Source organism: Cervus elaphus, chromosome 33 (genome assembly GCF_910594005.1).
Source record: "Cervus elaphus chromosome 33, mCerEla1.1, whole genome shotgun sequence".
Taxonomy (NCBI): Eukaryota; Metazoa; Chordata; class Mammalia; order Artiodactyla; family Cervidae; genus Cervus; species Cervus elaphus.
Genome location: NC_057847.1, coordinates 36,909,048 through 36,925,330, shown reverse-complemented (window position 1 = coordinate 36,925,330; position 16,283 = coordinate 36,909,048). Strand labels below are relative to the sequence as shown.

General features: G+C 39.6%; 2 protein-coding genes across 4 annotated transcripts in view; one reads left to right on the top strand and one right to left on the bottom strand.

The window, feature by feature from the left end:
* Nucleotides 1-3,297, bottom strand: part of IFIH1 (interferon induced with helicase C domain 1) — a 56,149-nt gene extending 52,852 nt beyond the window's left edge. The window contains exon 1 of the mRNA XM_043894390.1: nt 2,378-3,297. Within this exon, the coding sequence (XP_043750325.1) occupies nt 2,378-2,833 (456 nt within the window). The 5' untranslated portion in view covers nt 2,834-3,297. The remainder of the gene's footprint in view (nt 1-2,377) is intronic.
* Nucleotides 3,298-3,543: 246 nt separating this feature from the next.
* Nucleotides 3,544-16,283, top strand: part of GCA (grancalcin) — a 43,703-nt gene continuing 30,963 nt past the window's right edge. Inside the window, exons 1-2 of one of the 3 annotated variants that reach the window (XM_043894393.1) lie at nt 3,544-3,683; nt 3,788-3,900. The gene's annotated coding sequence lies outside the window, so the exon portion shown is untranslated. Of the gene's footprint in view, nt 3,901-16,283 lie in introns of all 3 variants that reach the window. The other 2 variants (XM_043894392.1, XM_043894394.1) reach the window with 2 other exon arrangements.

Genomic DNA, 16,283 nt, shown 5'->3' with positions numbered 1-16,283 from the left:
GAGGCAGATCTCAATTTCAACACAAGGCATTTACCTTAGTCCTTGAAACTTTAAATTCACAAGGAAATATAACCAAATAAATAATAGAAGTCATCATCATATCAAAACAGCTCTTTCTTATTAATAAAGCTTTTTCATAAACACTGTATCTCACTCATGTTCACTAAATACTGTGAATGAGAGAGGAAATTACTATTATACCCATTTTCATAGTATATTTAGGGTCAGGAAACTTAAATAATTTGGCCCAAAAGAATAGAGATGGTAAGAAACAGAGATGTCAAAATCCAGGTCTTGCCATTCCAAATTCCCATGCTTTCCTCACTACACTTTTCTGTAATAAGATAAACATTCCTCAAGGAACCCATACCAACATGCTATGGATTCTCCTAAACCTAGTGTTTCCTTCCCATCATCCGCCATTGCTTCCTTCTGAGACAGATGGTATCTTTAAGAATGATGTGCCAGGATATCACAGACACTACTGCTCCTTAGAAAGTCTCCATATATTGCTCCTCCATTCTCCCTTAAAAGAGAGAAATGGGGTTGCTTTGGTCTTAACTGCTATCAGTACACAAATGTCCTTTTACTGTATATCTTCTTTGTGTCAAATCCCTTGCATTCCTGCTAGCTGCCTCCAAGCTTGCCAGAATCAAGAACTTGGATAAAATCTAGCTGGCGGAAATTCAATCCAGGCAAGACAAAAGTGATGCTGATAGGCAGACGTATTTAGAGTAAATAAGGAGAAGTGCTGTTTCACTGGCAATCGGGACATCATACCCACCAAACATAAACAGCTTTGTGGTGTTACTGGACTCTGTTGCTTCTGGACTTCCTAACAGCTACTGTGGCTGGAAATGCCATCTTCCATCTCCAGCTGGCTTGAAGGCTGCATACTGTCTTCCAAATTAAGATTCTGCCACAGTGATGTACACATTTGTCATATCCAGCTGGACTACTATAATGCGTTCTAGCTGGTTCTCAATACACAAAACTACATAAACCTTACTGACAACAGTGTAAAGTTATTTACTTGTTGGGAAAACCAGTCATCAAAATTAGATACACACTTAGGTCTTTGGACAGGCCCTATGGCTGTCGAGTTGACAAAGGAGCATTAGTTTTAGTCACTAAAGATCAAGTCACATCATAGGCTGATAGGAGTCCTGTGCCCAGAACTTTGTAATGAGGATACATACAATCGATGAACTAAAAAGAAAAAAAGAAAGAAAATGTCAAAAATCACAGCATGGTAGACTTTAACCCCCCAAAATGGGTTTATTTGCCTACATGCCTTTCAAAATAAAACTTTCACTGTACACTCTAAGTCAGATTCAAATAGGACAGAGTTTCTATATGCCACAGTACTTCCTTATTCACTGAGAAACAATGAACAATAAAACGCTAAGTGTAATCTCCTGTAAAATTCTTCCTGTCAAAATGGCACCTAAAAAATCCATTATTTTTCTATTAAAGTGGAAAATTACTACTGGCTACATATTTTTTCAATTAATTATCTCCAATTTTTGATTCCCAAAGAATGCTGAAACTTTGATTAAAGAAAAAAAAAGTGTGTGTGTGTGTTTGTGTGTATGTAGTATGTAATTTCCCCATTTGGACCAAAATTAAATGGCATAGTGCATAGTATAGGCCAGAGATCGGAAAACTTTTTGTTTAAAGCCCAGATAATGAATATTTTAGGATTTGTGGGCTATATGACTCTATGTTCAAATGCTCTTAACGCGCAGGAGCAATCACAGCATGTCAATGAATGAGCATAGTTGTTTCCAATAAAACTTTCTTTATGAACTGAAAATTTTAAAATTTAAACATCATTCTTAGCTTTCGGTTGGATTTAGCATGGGTCATGGTTTGCTGATCTCCGTTCTATGCAACTACATATAATACGACATAAAGTTTCACATCATCAGGAACTAAATCCCTACCTCAACCACTGTCTTCCACTTTGGGCAGGTTATTTAAACTGCCTCAGTCTACTCATCTGTAAAATGGCACAGTTAATAATACTAGATCATTAACTAATAACTCAATAGATTATTGTGAGCAAGAACTCTAATAGGTTTTGCAAATGAATCTAATTGCACAGTAAGTGTTAAATAAATGCTGTCTATTAGCATACATTATTTTCTAGAGTTCTTTCTTCTTTAGCTCATTTCAGTTAAAGAATTAGAAAAAATAGCTGCTTTGTGTTTAAATTTGCAAAATTATGTTTTTTAAAGCCTAGACATTCTCAAGGGAGGAGGGAACCAAATTTACCCAAAGATGTCTAAAAACATTTGGAACGGGGCAAATGGAGGAACAACCCCAAGTAGCAATATCTGCCTTTAAGTCCAGCTCCATTTGAACTGACACCTACCCGATTTCTGTCTTCAATAGTCAACAGGTTCTCCGCCACACATTTATCCAAGACATCTGCAACCAGAAGCTTGTCCACCAGTGTGGGCTGAAGCAGGTTCAGCAGTTGGAGACACTCATCGTGAGCGTTCTCAGACGATGGAGAAGGCAAGTCCGTGAGCTCTGGGTTCACATAGCGGGCGGCTAAAGGGTTGCCTGCTTGCCGGAGGGCCTCTACGAACACCCTAGCCCAGCCGAGCGGCCAGCTCCCCCTCTCCAAGGTGTTCAGAAGCAGATCAGCTGCCTGAATGTCCCCACTGGTTGCGGCCGTCCTCTGAATATGCTCTTTCACTTCTGGAGATAGAAAAGTCAGGTAGTCCAGCACTGGTTCCACCTGGATATACCTTTTCACTCTGGCCCTGAAACATGAGATGAGATAGCAGAAATTCTTGTCTGCGAAACTCCCTTCCGACGACATCCTTCTTCCTCAGAGGTGGGAAAAGATTCTTCCGGGTAGACGGAAAAGTTGTTCTCACTCAACTCAGCGGATGATAAGTGTCTTCGCTGCTGCTTCGGAGCCGCAGGGCCTGCAGCAACGCGCCTGACGACAGGGTTGCCTGCAGGACCCCCAGGCGGGCGCGCGGGGGCGCGGTGGCACCTGGGCAGGTGGGCAGGTGGGCAGGTGCGCGGGACACGGCGGCGGCGGCGGGCGCTCGCGTGAGCCGGGGACCAGGGCGCCGGCTCTGCTCACTCGGGTAGGAGTTTCGAGGCCAGCCTTCCGCCAGGCAGTTATATAGTTTGCCTGACTTCGGTTTCTGTTTCGATTCTCTTCTTCAGGACTTTCCACACGTAATCCGCTGGGCTGGGAGCGTCTGTTTGGTCGGGGAGGAGCCACCTTTTGGTCGGTTCTGGTAAGGACAGTCCTCTGGCCCTGTGGGAAACAGAAACGGAAAGCGAATTCTCTCTTCCACGGAGTAAGACAGTAGCGCTTCAGCAATGCCAGCGGGTATTTTATCGACTTTGCAGGGTTCTGCCTGAAAATTCAGACTTCTCGCCCCGCGACTGTCTCGCACCACCCCTTGTCAGCTAAGATCTGCAAGCGTGACTGGGGACTTCCCAGCCCAGAGGTGGAGAGAGAGAGACGGCCGCAGACCCTGATGTCAACAGGAAGTGATTAGGCTCGACTGGCGAATGCAGGCAGCCCCCAGCCCCGCCCGAGCGTGAGATTACGGGGACAATCAGAGAGATGATACTAAGAAGACATCTTTTCGGAGAGATGTAGCCCCCCAGGGTGAAGTGAGCTCTTTCCAGGATAAACCTGCCCTCCTGTGGGTCCCCAAGAAGTAACTCTTTCCTCTGGGAATTTGTGGGTGGGTATGAAAAAGAGCAAGTAATGATAAACAGTTAATTAACTTTGTTACCTCACGCGTAGATTGTACTGTTTATTTGGCTTTGACCAAGGCCTGGTGACAGACGCGGAAGGACTTGAACTACCAACTCAGCTTAGAAGGAAGCCAAGACTGAAAGGTTTCTCTCTCCCAGTATGTAAGTTCCCCATATTCTTTAATATACAACTTTCTTTAATAAAACAAAACAAAATCCCCAACAACTTATTTTTGATGTAGCTGCCATTCTTTTCTTGGATTCAATACAGCAAGTTTTGGCTGAAGCAGCCAGGAACTTAATTAGCAACTAATGTACCAACTTGTAGTAAACATCAACATTTGTCTATGTCATGAGGAAAAAAAAGACACCCACACTGAAAAATGGCAGCTTTGGTTCAGTACAGAAGCCACATAAATGTGAGTCCTTTGGGTTGCTACTCACTCTGGCATTCTGCAGCCCTGGGTGACTATGGGTGGTAGTTTATGGGCTTCATAATGAGAACCTCATGGTCCAGAATTATATGGCGGTGGAAGGGGTCATTTAGACCACTGAAAAGATATATTTAGGCAAAGTAATCAGTTGGTGGGCTTCCCAGGTGGTGTAGTGGTAAAGAATGCACCTGCCAATGCAGGAGATGCAAGAGACACTGGGTCGGGAAGATCCCTGGGTCAGGAAGATCCCCTGAGAAGGAAATTTGCACCCACTCCGGGATTCTTACCTGGAGAATCCCGTGGACATGGGTTAACAATGCACATTCAATGAAGTTTGGATAGGCCAGAGAAGTTTGGTGGTGTTTTGCACTGGGTAAGAGAAATACAGAATCTTTGTTTACTGGAGGCATAGGAAATATCCAATTCAATACGTTATAGTCTTATTTTATTTGCTATGGAGGTATATTATTTGCTATATTATGTAGCTAGTAACAGCTTTTTTCTCCCTGGGAATTGTAATATGCTTAAAGAAAAGACATTTTTACACAGGACCAGTACAATATTCTGCATATATGTAGGCCCTTGCTGATTTTCCACCTGAATGGGAATTTTATTGCCTTAACTGTAGCAACTGGCTTAATGTCAAAACACATAGTGAAAGTTGCTGAAGTGAAATAAAACGTTGAGCTTGCAAGTGAGCCTGGTTTATGCTTTTCTTTGCTATCTCTTCATAAAATAATACCATATCTTTAGTTACTTTGGGAAGTTTATCTTGTAGGTAGAAGATAAACATATTATATGCTTAGTTACATGTATACAAAATTATCTGTTAAGGTCCACCTCTCCCTCCCCCCTTTAGTTGCTTGTAGGTTGTATTCAGTATTTCAAAGCCAAAACAAACAAACAAACCAAAAAACATTGTGTCCCATGGTACTCATCTTTAGTCCTTTAGTTTCAAACATTGGGGAATAAAAAGAGGTTGCTGATTAAATGTAGAGAGATAATGTCATCTTCTTAATGCCACGAAATTGCTGTCCTGGTGAAAGATGATCAAAAGTGGAGGTTTAAGTGTTTGGTATTTAGATTATGTCATTCATTCATTCAATCACTTAAAAAAATATTCAGAACCTACTCTGTGACCAGTGTTGCACTAGGGTCAGTTTATAAAACTTTATAACGTTCCTATTTTTATGGATGTCACATTCTAATGGGAGGAGGAAGACAGGAAACAAATAATAACCAGAAAATATACAGGGTGCCAGGGGAGGATAAGTGCATGAGGACTTTCGTAACATCTAAATAATAATGCACATTGCAGTTTCACGGGTGCTTTTGCATATAGATGCCCTCTTCTGACCCTCACCATTAGCATCATATAATACCCATCAATAATAATACATGTTTACTCTCAGGTAAGAGTCACCTTGCTGGATGAAGATTGAGTGAGGAGAACTGATTTTGAGGGAAAATAGAAAGAAACCTCTATTTTTAGGAATCTGCCATAGTCTTGATTGGGCCATTGCTGAAGGAAAGAAGTTGGGGTACAAGGAATCTAATCTCTCAAAATGTATCCTTTTTCTTCTGTATTTTCACAGCATGGTTTCATTTATTTTCTCCTTTTTATTTTAATAGAGATTTTCTCTGTCAAGTTTATTCAAATAGTTTTCATTTATCATCCTCCTCATTGCTTCTTAATGTAAGTTTCTGTTTCCTTTCTCCTTTGAGCTAGGAAATCATACTGACCTATATCTTTTCCTTTTTTCTTGAGCTGCCCTTTCTTTTAAACCCTAAATAAATAAATAAATAAATAAATAAACCCAAAAGAAATATTTCCATCTCTATCAGTTTTAAAAGTCACCTTTTAGCATTTTGTTTTTTAAATAGTCACTCAGGAAGATCCTAGATAACAGGTTCTTGCTGTTAACCACCTTACCAATTGAGTTTTCTACTATTAAGAAGTAAGAAAAGTCAAAACTGCCATGTCTTCAACAAACTAGAACTGCAATTTAATGGCCACACATGGCAGTCATGCCTTTTCCAAAGAAAATGATAATAATTTAATTTGATGAGAAAATACTTCTAGAATTGTCATTCTGTTTTTTTCACTTGTTTACTAAATTGTATCAAGAAAGACCCTACTCTGTGTAATTTATAGTTAGATGCCCTTCCACTGGCAGAATAGGGTTGTGATTAGGCTTAGAGACTGTGAGCTCAGGATATCAGGCTTTACATCTCAGCACTGCCTCTTTATTGCTCTGTCATCTCAGGAAAATAACCTCAAATTTCTCAGTTGTAAAATGAGAATAATGATGATATTTGTACTATGTTGAAAGGTTGTTGTAAGCACTTAGCCCTAATCCTGGCACGTTACACATACCCTTTACTTGGCTGCCAGCAATTTCTTTGGACAAATAATGAGTAAGAGATAGTACTAGCACTCAAATAATACACAATTTATAGAGGAAATAACTTAGTTATATGCATAAACATTATATAATAACTGGCCATCTAACTTGAGTTTTTACACAGTATCCCTTTCTGCAAGAAGCAGAAGCTGATAGGTTGATGCAGCAGAAAAGTTTGAAAGGATACTGTTTGTATTTCAAAAATATAAATAAGTCAAAATAGAAAAAAATAACAAAGTTTACTAGGTCATGATAACCATTTCCCAACTATTTTCAAAAATTCAGTTTTAAAGTTTTAGTTTTAAGTGTGCACTTTTGAAAGCTTTTCAACACAAATATTTGGGCAAAAATATCAGGTGTCAGTGATATATTTTCCAAACATCCATTTTTTCTAAATGCTTCCTCCATAGCTTAAGTCCTTTTAAAATTTTACTTGCATATTTGCACATCTTTAAAACAACACCTTTGCCTCAAAAGCATAGATTGACTGGGCTTCTTTTGTTTTACAATAAATGTTCAAGAGCAAGCTACAGTCAAATGTTGGTAGAGTGCCTTGTCTTTTCCTTGAAGTCCTGGTTGGCATTTAGCTGATGGGCACTGTGGGGTTAGCAGTCTCAGCCTGGGTCCATTCTGATTGAAGAGTGGCTGTTCTAATTGGTTACTACCCATGCCATATAGCTAGTTAAATATTTTTATTTCTCTTCTGCTCTTATACAGCTGACAGAGTCTTCAAGTAGGGACAGAGACATGAGTTATTGCTGTAGAATGAATTATTGAAATCAAATATTGAGATAAATCCAACCAGACTTCTGAATTGCTATATAAGAGAGTTACACTAAGATTTAAAAAATAAAGCATTGTCAATTACAAGTTATTTTTATTATTAATGCACTAGATTATATCAATTACTTTTAAAAATCTTGTTTCATCTTTATCTCATCCCTTACTTTTAAGTTTTTGTTTGTATTTTATGGTATGTCATAATTGTACATGTAAAGAAAATGTATATTTATATATATATTAGGGGGTTCATGTTCAAAGATTTTAGCTGATAGGGATCAAGAATAAAGTACTTGACCTCAACTCTAGAGAGCTTCCTAAGGGCTAGTTCAGTTCAGTCACTCAGTCGTGTCCGATTCTTTGCCACCTCATGGACTACAGCACACCAGGCTTTCCTGTCCATCACAAACTCCTGGAGCTTACTCAAACTCATGTCCATCGAGTCAGTGATGCCGTTCAACCATTTTATTCTCTGATATCCCCTTCTCCTCCTGCCTTCAATCTTTCCCAGCATCAGGGTTTTTTCTAGTGAGTCAGTTCTTCACATCAGGTAGCCAAAGTACTGAAGTTTCAGCTTCAGCATCAGTCCTTTCAATTAACATTCAGGACTGATTTCCTTTAGGATGGACTGATTGGATCTCTTTGCAGTCCAAAGGACTCTCAAGAGTCTTCTCCAACACCACAGGTCAAAAGCATCAAAGCGCTCAGCTTTCTTTATAGTCCAACTCTCACATCCATACATGACTACTGGAAAAACCATAGCTTTGATTATATGGACCTTTGTTGGCAAAGTAATGCCTCTGTTTTTTAATATGCTGTCTAGATTGGTCATAATTTTTCTTCCAAGGAGCAAGCATCTTTTAATTTCATGGCTGAAAACACCATCTGCAGTGATTTTGGAGCCCCCCCCAAAATAAAGTCTCTCACTGTTTCCATTGTTTCCCCATCTGTTTGCCATGAAGTGATGGGACCAGATGCCATGATCTTAGTTTTCTGAATGTTGAGTTATAAGCCAACTTTTTCACTCTTCTCTTTCACCTTCATCAAGAGGCTCTTTAGTTCTTCTCTGATTTCTGCCATAAGGGTGGTGTCATCTGCATATCTGAGGTTATTGATATTTCTCCTGGCAATCTTGATTCCAGCTTGTGCTTCATCCAGCCCAGCATTTCTCATGGTGTACTCTGCATATAAGTTAAATCAGCAGGGTGACAATATACATCCTTGACGTATTCCTTTCCCGATTTGGAAGCAGTCTTTTGTTCCATGTCCAGTTCTAACTCTTGCTTCTTGACCTGCATTCTCAGGAGTCAGGTAAGGTGGTCTAGTATTCCCATTTCTCTAAGAATTTTCCACAGTTTGTTGTGATCCACACAGTCAAAAGCTTTGGCATAGTCAATAAAGGGCTAGAGATGTGATACATTTGAAGAGGAGTATTAACAAGAATGAAGTTGTGGAGGTGAAATGGGAGAGGGCTCCAGGAGGAAAATGGAATGTAGCTTTTAGATTTTGGAAGTCAAACTTTCAAATTACTAGTGCTATTATTGCTTTGTGACAAATGTCAGTATATTAACACATGGAACCTGAATATATTTCAGAGCCTATTGCCAGACATGTGCTGTCCAGATGATTTGCTCCTGAATTGAATATTTTAATAAAATTAATTTTTATTTAAAAATAGTTTATATTTGCTGTAGAAATTTCCGGGGGAAAATCACATCATATTGAAGAATATTTTATGAATTACTTATAATTCCATCTCCAAGAGATAGGCATTATTAATATATTTCCTACCATTTTTTATTGCATAAATGTATGTGTAAATGTATATGTGTGCATTTACACACATTCAACATCTGTTCATTAGAGGGTGAACTGAGATGGTCTTCGCTGGAAGGAAGAGATCTCCAAGGAAGAGATCACCATAGGTAGATTGTATTGACATTCCAAAGAGAGAATCTGAGAGAGATTCCTGATGGCAGAGATGGCCAGAATATGACAAGTTCATTCCTGTGTTTCATTTGCTGTGCTGACCCTTAGTAGTCCCAGGTCTGGGCTTCCCTGGTGGCTCAGATGGTAAAGAATTACCTGCAATGTGGGAGACCTGGACTTGATCCCTGGGTTGGGAAGATCCCCTGGAGGAGGGCATGGCAAACCACTCCAGTATTCTTGCCTGGAGAATCCCCATGGACAGAGGAGCCTGGAGGGCTACAGACCCAGATCTCCCATGAAAGTCTGCCTATACAGGTCTTCCACATGTACTGGTTTATATTGTGTTGCTTTGGTTAATTAAGGAGAGGTAGTGGCCCCATGTGGTGGAGCAGAGCTACATAGAAAAGTGTACCTGTAGAAAGTGAGAGAGGGAGCATAGATTGAGAATTCCATGCAGGGAGACAATGAGAGCATAAGCCCTATAGAATTTGTCAAATATCTTATGAACTGTGCCAGACTTCACCATGCTCTGCAGGATAGGAGGACCACTTCAGTAGGCAGGCTTCCACCTGCAAGGTAAAGATGATGCTGAGTAAATGTGGCCCAGCAACAGGGAATTGACTTTTCACACTTAACAGGAAGAGCCAGTAATTCATTGAGGTCAGAACCGTGGGGTGTGCCCTATAATTTTCTTGTCTTCTCATTGTAGCAAAATGACTGCTACAGTTCCCCACATCATTTCTTCCTACAACTCCAGTTCAAAGCAGGTTGTAACAAGATAAAACATAGAGTGTCTCCCACTTGCGTTTTCTCAATAGTGAAGAGAAAAGTGTCCCACAAGTCTCACGCAGAATTTTTTTTAATATATCTCATTGGCTAGAACTTAGCTGTGTCCACCTCCCCTAAAATAAAGTGATACCTGCTCAAAACACTTAAAAATTCTGATTTTTAAGGCATTGTTTTTTTAAAGGAGCTCAAGCCATTTTATTTCAAAAATAACCGAAGGCTGGCTAGAAGAATTTGTCTTTTAGATGCTTTCCTTATCCGAGCACACACCTTGCCCTCCCAGAGCATCCCCAAGAGGAAGTACCAGAGTAGCCACTCAGTTCCTTGTTGTGTGGCAAAGTGAGCTAGAAAGTTGCTCTCAAGCCTCGCTGTCTATTTGACTCACAGGCAGATATATATACAGCTATCCATTGCATCAGAATCTCCACGATTGGAACTTTATTGTCAGTTATTTCTCCTTTCAATTGCACTTGTGATAGTAGTCTCCAGCCAGACTTGAGAACTAAGGATTAGGGCCTCTACTAGCATAGCACCAATGGAGAGTACAAGGAAGTCTCATCGTCCACTATAAAGTCACATTGAATTCACGAATACTGAGCCACTGCCCCTGGGGAAGTGTGGAGTTAGGTTCCTGAGGTCATAATATTTCTAAAACCAATTCATGCATAACCTTGTTTTCTGTGTGTCTCTTTTTAAAGACCCCTTATTTAATATATGTTGTTAATTCACTAACATTATACTCGGGGTCAACAATACTGTAACTCATACCTGAATAAAGCATATCTACACATATTTCTCTTTGAGGCACATCACAGCCTTCCAGCGCTTGGATACGCCAGATAACACTTCAGGACTATGTTTGGGGTCATTTCAAACAGTGAAATCACCAACAAAAAGTGCAAAACTATGACACATTAATGCTGAACATGTGTTGAAAAGGATGCTGGTTTCTAAGGTGAAAACTGAAACAAGAAGCAGAGCATCCCTTTTTTAAGCATCAGCTGGGAAAATTAAATTTTATAACATTTTAAATGGAATAGTTTCTGATTACATGTACAAGAAGTTAGTTTTTCTCCTCTGAATTCCTAATGAGAATGGATGTATCCGAGTCCTGCATTTGTGTGTCTGTTTGCACATTTGTGTTGAGGATGTAAAGATCCAACAGTTCTAGGGGTCTTGCATGGTCTTTCCCACCCCTCAGAACTGGTACACAATCTTAGAACTTAATCAGAGGGTTCCATTTCATTGATTCTTTCTCTCTCAAATGCAGTAAAAATCACAAGAGGGATAAATTGCACTATGTGGAAGATTTTTATTTTATTTTATTTTATTTTTTTTTATGTGGAAGATTTTTAAAATTTTAATGATAGAGTAGTCCAAATTATTTTGTTACTACAAATGATATATTTCAAATACTTAAAGAATTTATGATTTTAATAGATAGATTAATATTAATAAGGATGCAAACATGGACTATGAGTGTTAACTAATTTTCTACATCTCAGAAATGTTTTGTTTTTCAGGAATAGACTGCTTACATGCACATGAATGTTCTGTGTGTCATTAATTAGGAATTAAGAATAGTATTTTCATTTAGTACTTGTAGAACACCACAGTGAACTGTAGAAAAAACCTGAACTTCCTCACAAAATGAAATTCTAAAAGCTGACCCAGGGTCTTAGATGGGGCCAAACACTGCCTTTGGCCTATTAAGTTCCCTGGAAGCTCGATGGCCCAGCGTCTCCTATGTGGAGCCGACAGACTCAAAGCAGCATCGAATCCTAGATGTTCAGTTGTAGGCTTATCTTCCCTTGAATGTAGGCATTCACTTCCCCTGCTTCCTTCCTTAGGCTCTTCTGTACAGCTACTGGCTGCTGATGGTGATGCCTCTGCTGCCACCTTGTGGGGATTTTACTATCATATCTTAATTGCATCACAACTGATTTGGCTGGTCTTAAGTAAAAAAAAAACTATAACTAGGTACAATTATAGATTTTTTGCCAGATAAAAGAAAAGGGAAATTATCTATATTTCCCAATGGGAAGATAATTTAGTATAAAGTATTATATTTTATAAAAACAGAGAAAACAGTAAGAGGACTAATTTTTCTAGTAGTAGAGAATTTCACTATTTTGCAAAAGTAGACTGAGATTCATAGAAGTTGTATTATTCTGCCCAGTGTCACACAGCCAGTAAATGAACTTGAGTCAATGATCCATCTGAAATATTTACTGCACAGTTCCTTCAAGAGTTAAAACAGACGATAATGACTAGAACCAATTGTTTTAAAATGTAGGTTTTATTGTTATTCCAATAGGATGAGCGCAACAGATCAGGAGATGATTGCCAAGTCGGTTACAGTTTCTAATAGGAGGGGAACACCAGACCATGCATGGGGAAGCACCAGGGTCAGTCAGGAGGTATAAAGAGCCAAGGAAAAGGATGACTGGAGCCTGCATTTTGGTTTCCATGGGAAAGGCCAGGCAAGGCAGGGTAAGCAGGGTTAGAATTGGCTAGTTTGAATAATTTCAGCAGGCTCTGGGTCAGAGATGCTGTTTCTTCCGGTATCTGGGTATCTGGTCCCAGGGAGGTTAGTGCAGAGGCTTCTGCCTCTTGACAAGACAGATCCAGAGAGAGGTGGTAGTTCAGAGCTCAGGCTCTAGATTACGTAGTTTGCCTACGAAAAATCGTGTTGTCTTTTGCTGTCTTTAATAATTGGTTAGCCCCAGGGAAGGGCTTCCCTGGCATCAGTGGTGAAGAATCCGCCTGCAATGCAGGAGATGCAAGTTCAGTCCCTGGGTGGGGGAGAGCCACTGGAGAAGGAGGTGGCACCCCACTCCAGTATTCTTGCCTGGAGAATCCCATGGACAGAGGAGCCTGGCAGGATGCAGTCTGTCCATATGGTCACAAAGAGTCAGATATGACTGAGTGACTAAACATATGTACATAATTCCCTTTGGTAGGTTCTGGGCTTCCTTGATAGCTCAGTGGTAATGAATCCACCTGCAATGCAGGAGACACACGTTCGATGCCTGGGTCAGGAAGATCCCCTGGAGAAGGAAATTGCAACCCTTTCCAGTATTCTTGCCTGGGAAATCTCATGGACAGAGGAGCCTGGCTGGCTACAGTCTGTGGGGTCGCAAAAGAGTCAGATCAACTTAGTGACTAAACAAGTCCTGGGAGGGGCAGTTAGTCTGGCCCCAGATCCCAGAACTTCAAAAATTTAGAAAATAAGAAAATGTAGTTAGTGTACCAATTAGCATATTCTCTTGAAATCAGAATGTGTATGTGAATGAATGAAATCAGTGGAGTTAATAAAGGGAAATTGTCCCAATTCTGTTATAGCTATTAATTTGTTATCTGCATGATGTGGTTAGCTAATAGTGTTCTACATGAACATTTCTCAAATATCAATCAGAAGGAAATATCAATATTGATCTAAATATCACCTATTTGGGGGGACTTCCACGGTGGTCCAGTGGTTAAGAATCTGCCTTGCAATGAAGGGATGTGGGTTTGATCCCTGGTCAGGGAACTAAGCTCCCACATGCCTTGGAGCAACTAAGTCTGTACAATTAGAAAGTTCGTGCACCACAGAAGATCCTGAGTGTGGCAACTAAGACCTGATACAGCCAAATAAATAGATAGACACATTAAAAAAAATGAACTACTTTTTTCATTCTTGAGTAACTATGATAAAGTCATAATAAGCTTGAAGATACATGTTTGCTTAGTTAATACTTAAGGTTGAGATTATAACCATTTAATTTTTCAAATTTATACTGAAAAAGCTCTATCTTAGGCACATGCTTTTCTAATAGAAATCAGTTTTTTATTTCCTTCTAAACAGTTTTTACTTTATGTGTACATTTATTTAAAATAATATACAGAAAAACATTTTGTACAGGAATTTTAACTTTAATAAATATTTGATCTTTCTTACCTACATACATAAATATTTGCTTTATCCCCACTCACCCCTTTTTGGTATACTTTCTCTTGATTTAATAATGTTTTCTGATATCACTAACTACCATTTTGACAATTATGAGCAAACTGCGGCCTAAAGATTGTGTTGCTAGGTTACATCCTCCTTTCTCCTCCCCCTCCCCCTTTCTTCTGAGCTGGTTGCCATAGTGCCTCTTGTAATGGGTGGATCAAGTCAGTAATGGAATCATGGTGGCTGAATAAAAACCTAGGTTTTCTTTCATTCTCCCTGTCTCATCTCCATAGCCTAATTGCTCAGTCAAGCATTTGGTTTTAATGAAAGAGAAATTCACTATTCAATATAATTTTTCTATAAATACTAACTTTAAGCAATTTATCTGGATTTTTGCCTTACAGAAAAATTACATAAATTGAGCCTCTAAATGAAGAGCTGTTAAATTTTGGCAGGATTATAAATGTACATTATGGAATTTGTTTCTCTTCACCATTTTTTATTTTTTCCACTTGCCTCTGAAGATTCATGCTACACTGTCCCCTATGCTGAACTATTCCCTGGGCGGCTGTTGTGGCCCTAAACTCCCCTTTTCTCTGGCTTTTGATGGAGATCAGTCATTGGAATTTCTGAAAGGAGATTGGAGACAGGGAAGAAGGCTGTTGTACCCGCAGCTCCCTTCTATCCAGTGCATCTTACATACCTCCACTGAAGGTCATGGCAGGTGGTCCTCTCCAGACAGCTCTACTTTCCAGGTTTCAGCAGCTGCCTCCTAGCCTTGCGCCCACAGCCTAAGTGTGGTAATTGATTCTGAGTATGCCATCTGCATTTTTAATAAATGTACCAACAACTAGTGGGCTTCCCTAGTTGGCTCAGCTGGTAAAGAATCCTCCTGCCAATGCAAGAGATGCAAAAGACATGGGTTCGATCCTTGGGTAGGGAAGATCCCCTGGAGAAGGAAATGACAACCAGCTCTAGTATTCTTGCCTGAAAACTCCATGGACAGAGGAGCCTGACAATCTACAGTCCATGGGGTCATAAAGAGTCAGACACACTGAGCACTCATGCACAGCAACAAGTGAGTTTTATGGGTAGAGGCCAGAAAACAAAGCAACAGTTTGAGATAGATTAAGTTGAGTAGATCTTGGATGGTGCATTAATTGAGTTTCTTATATCCACTATGGTGGTTTTTGCACCATCACTGATCATGGATTGCTGAGGTCCAGCCCTGGCAGGACCAGGAATACCCAAGGGATGAGTGGCATTGGCGAGGAAGAAGACAGACAGACACACACACAGACAGTTGCGTAGAAGAGGTAGCTTTTTTTTTTTATTTTTAGGATAGCTCAGTTTTTATAGAATGAATGTTACCTCCCCCTTAAGTCACCACATATTACATCAGATATTGGTTTGTGCTTCCGTCAATATTTTTTTCCCCATGTTTTCCCCCAAGCATTCATCTAGAACGTTTCCGATTTACAGGGTTTATACTTAAATGTCCTGTACATAGTCTTCTTGCCTCAATGGCCTAACATTCTCACTGTAACAAAAACAATGTTCCACAAGTCTCAGGTATAATGTAAATTCTTTGGACAATAAAACAATACATGGGAAGGGTCACAGTAACATGTTTGACATTTCTAAAAATAGTACCATGAGAAAAACCTGATATTTTTCTTTACCTGAAACCACAAAATCTCAATTTACAACGATTAACTATTAAATAGCAAAAACACCTCTAAAGCAGCAAAACACCTCTATTAATAGTAAGATAATGGCAGTAAAGCTGGTTAATATAAATCTTCTATTAAAATCCTATATACCCCATTTTCTAATTTTACAAAAATACCCATAATATCCCACGTTGTTTAAAGAAAGGGAAACAATGAACAAATAGCAGCAAGGAAATAGCAATAGTGAAAACACTTTCAACCAAGGAGCAAGTAAACTAAAGCAGTATATCTACTTCTAAATCTAAACACCTCTACTCTTTTCTATTCTAGAACATTATAATCTTTTAAGCAAGCAGCCAAACTATACCTGTGGCCTTTTCTTTTATGACTTGATGTTTATGGTCGTGTCCTGAGCCAGAGCAATCTTGAGCATTTCCAAAAAGGCTTGAACTTTTCCAGCAAGGCCTTATTACTATATATTATCATTTCCAAAAATTAATAGAAAGCCCAACAACAGTAAGACAGAAGGAAGAAAAGGACCTACTGAGCCCCTGGGACAACCTCGAGGGGAAGAGCTGCCTTGCAGGTTCCTCTCTCG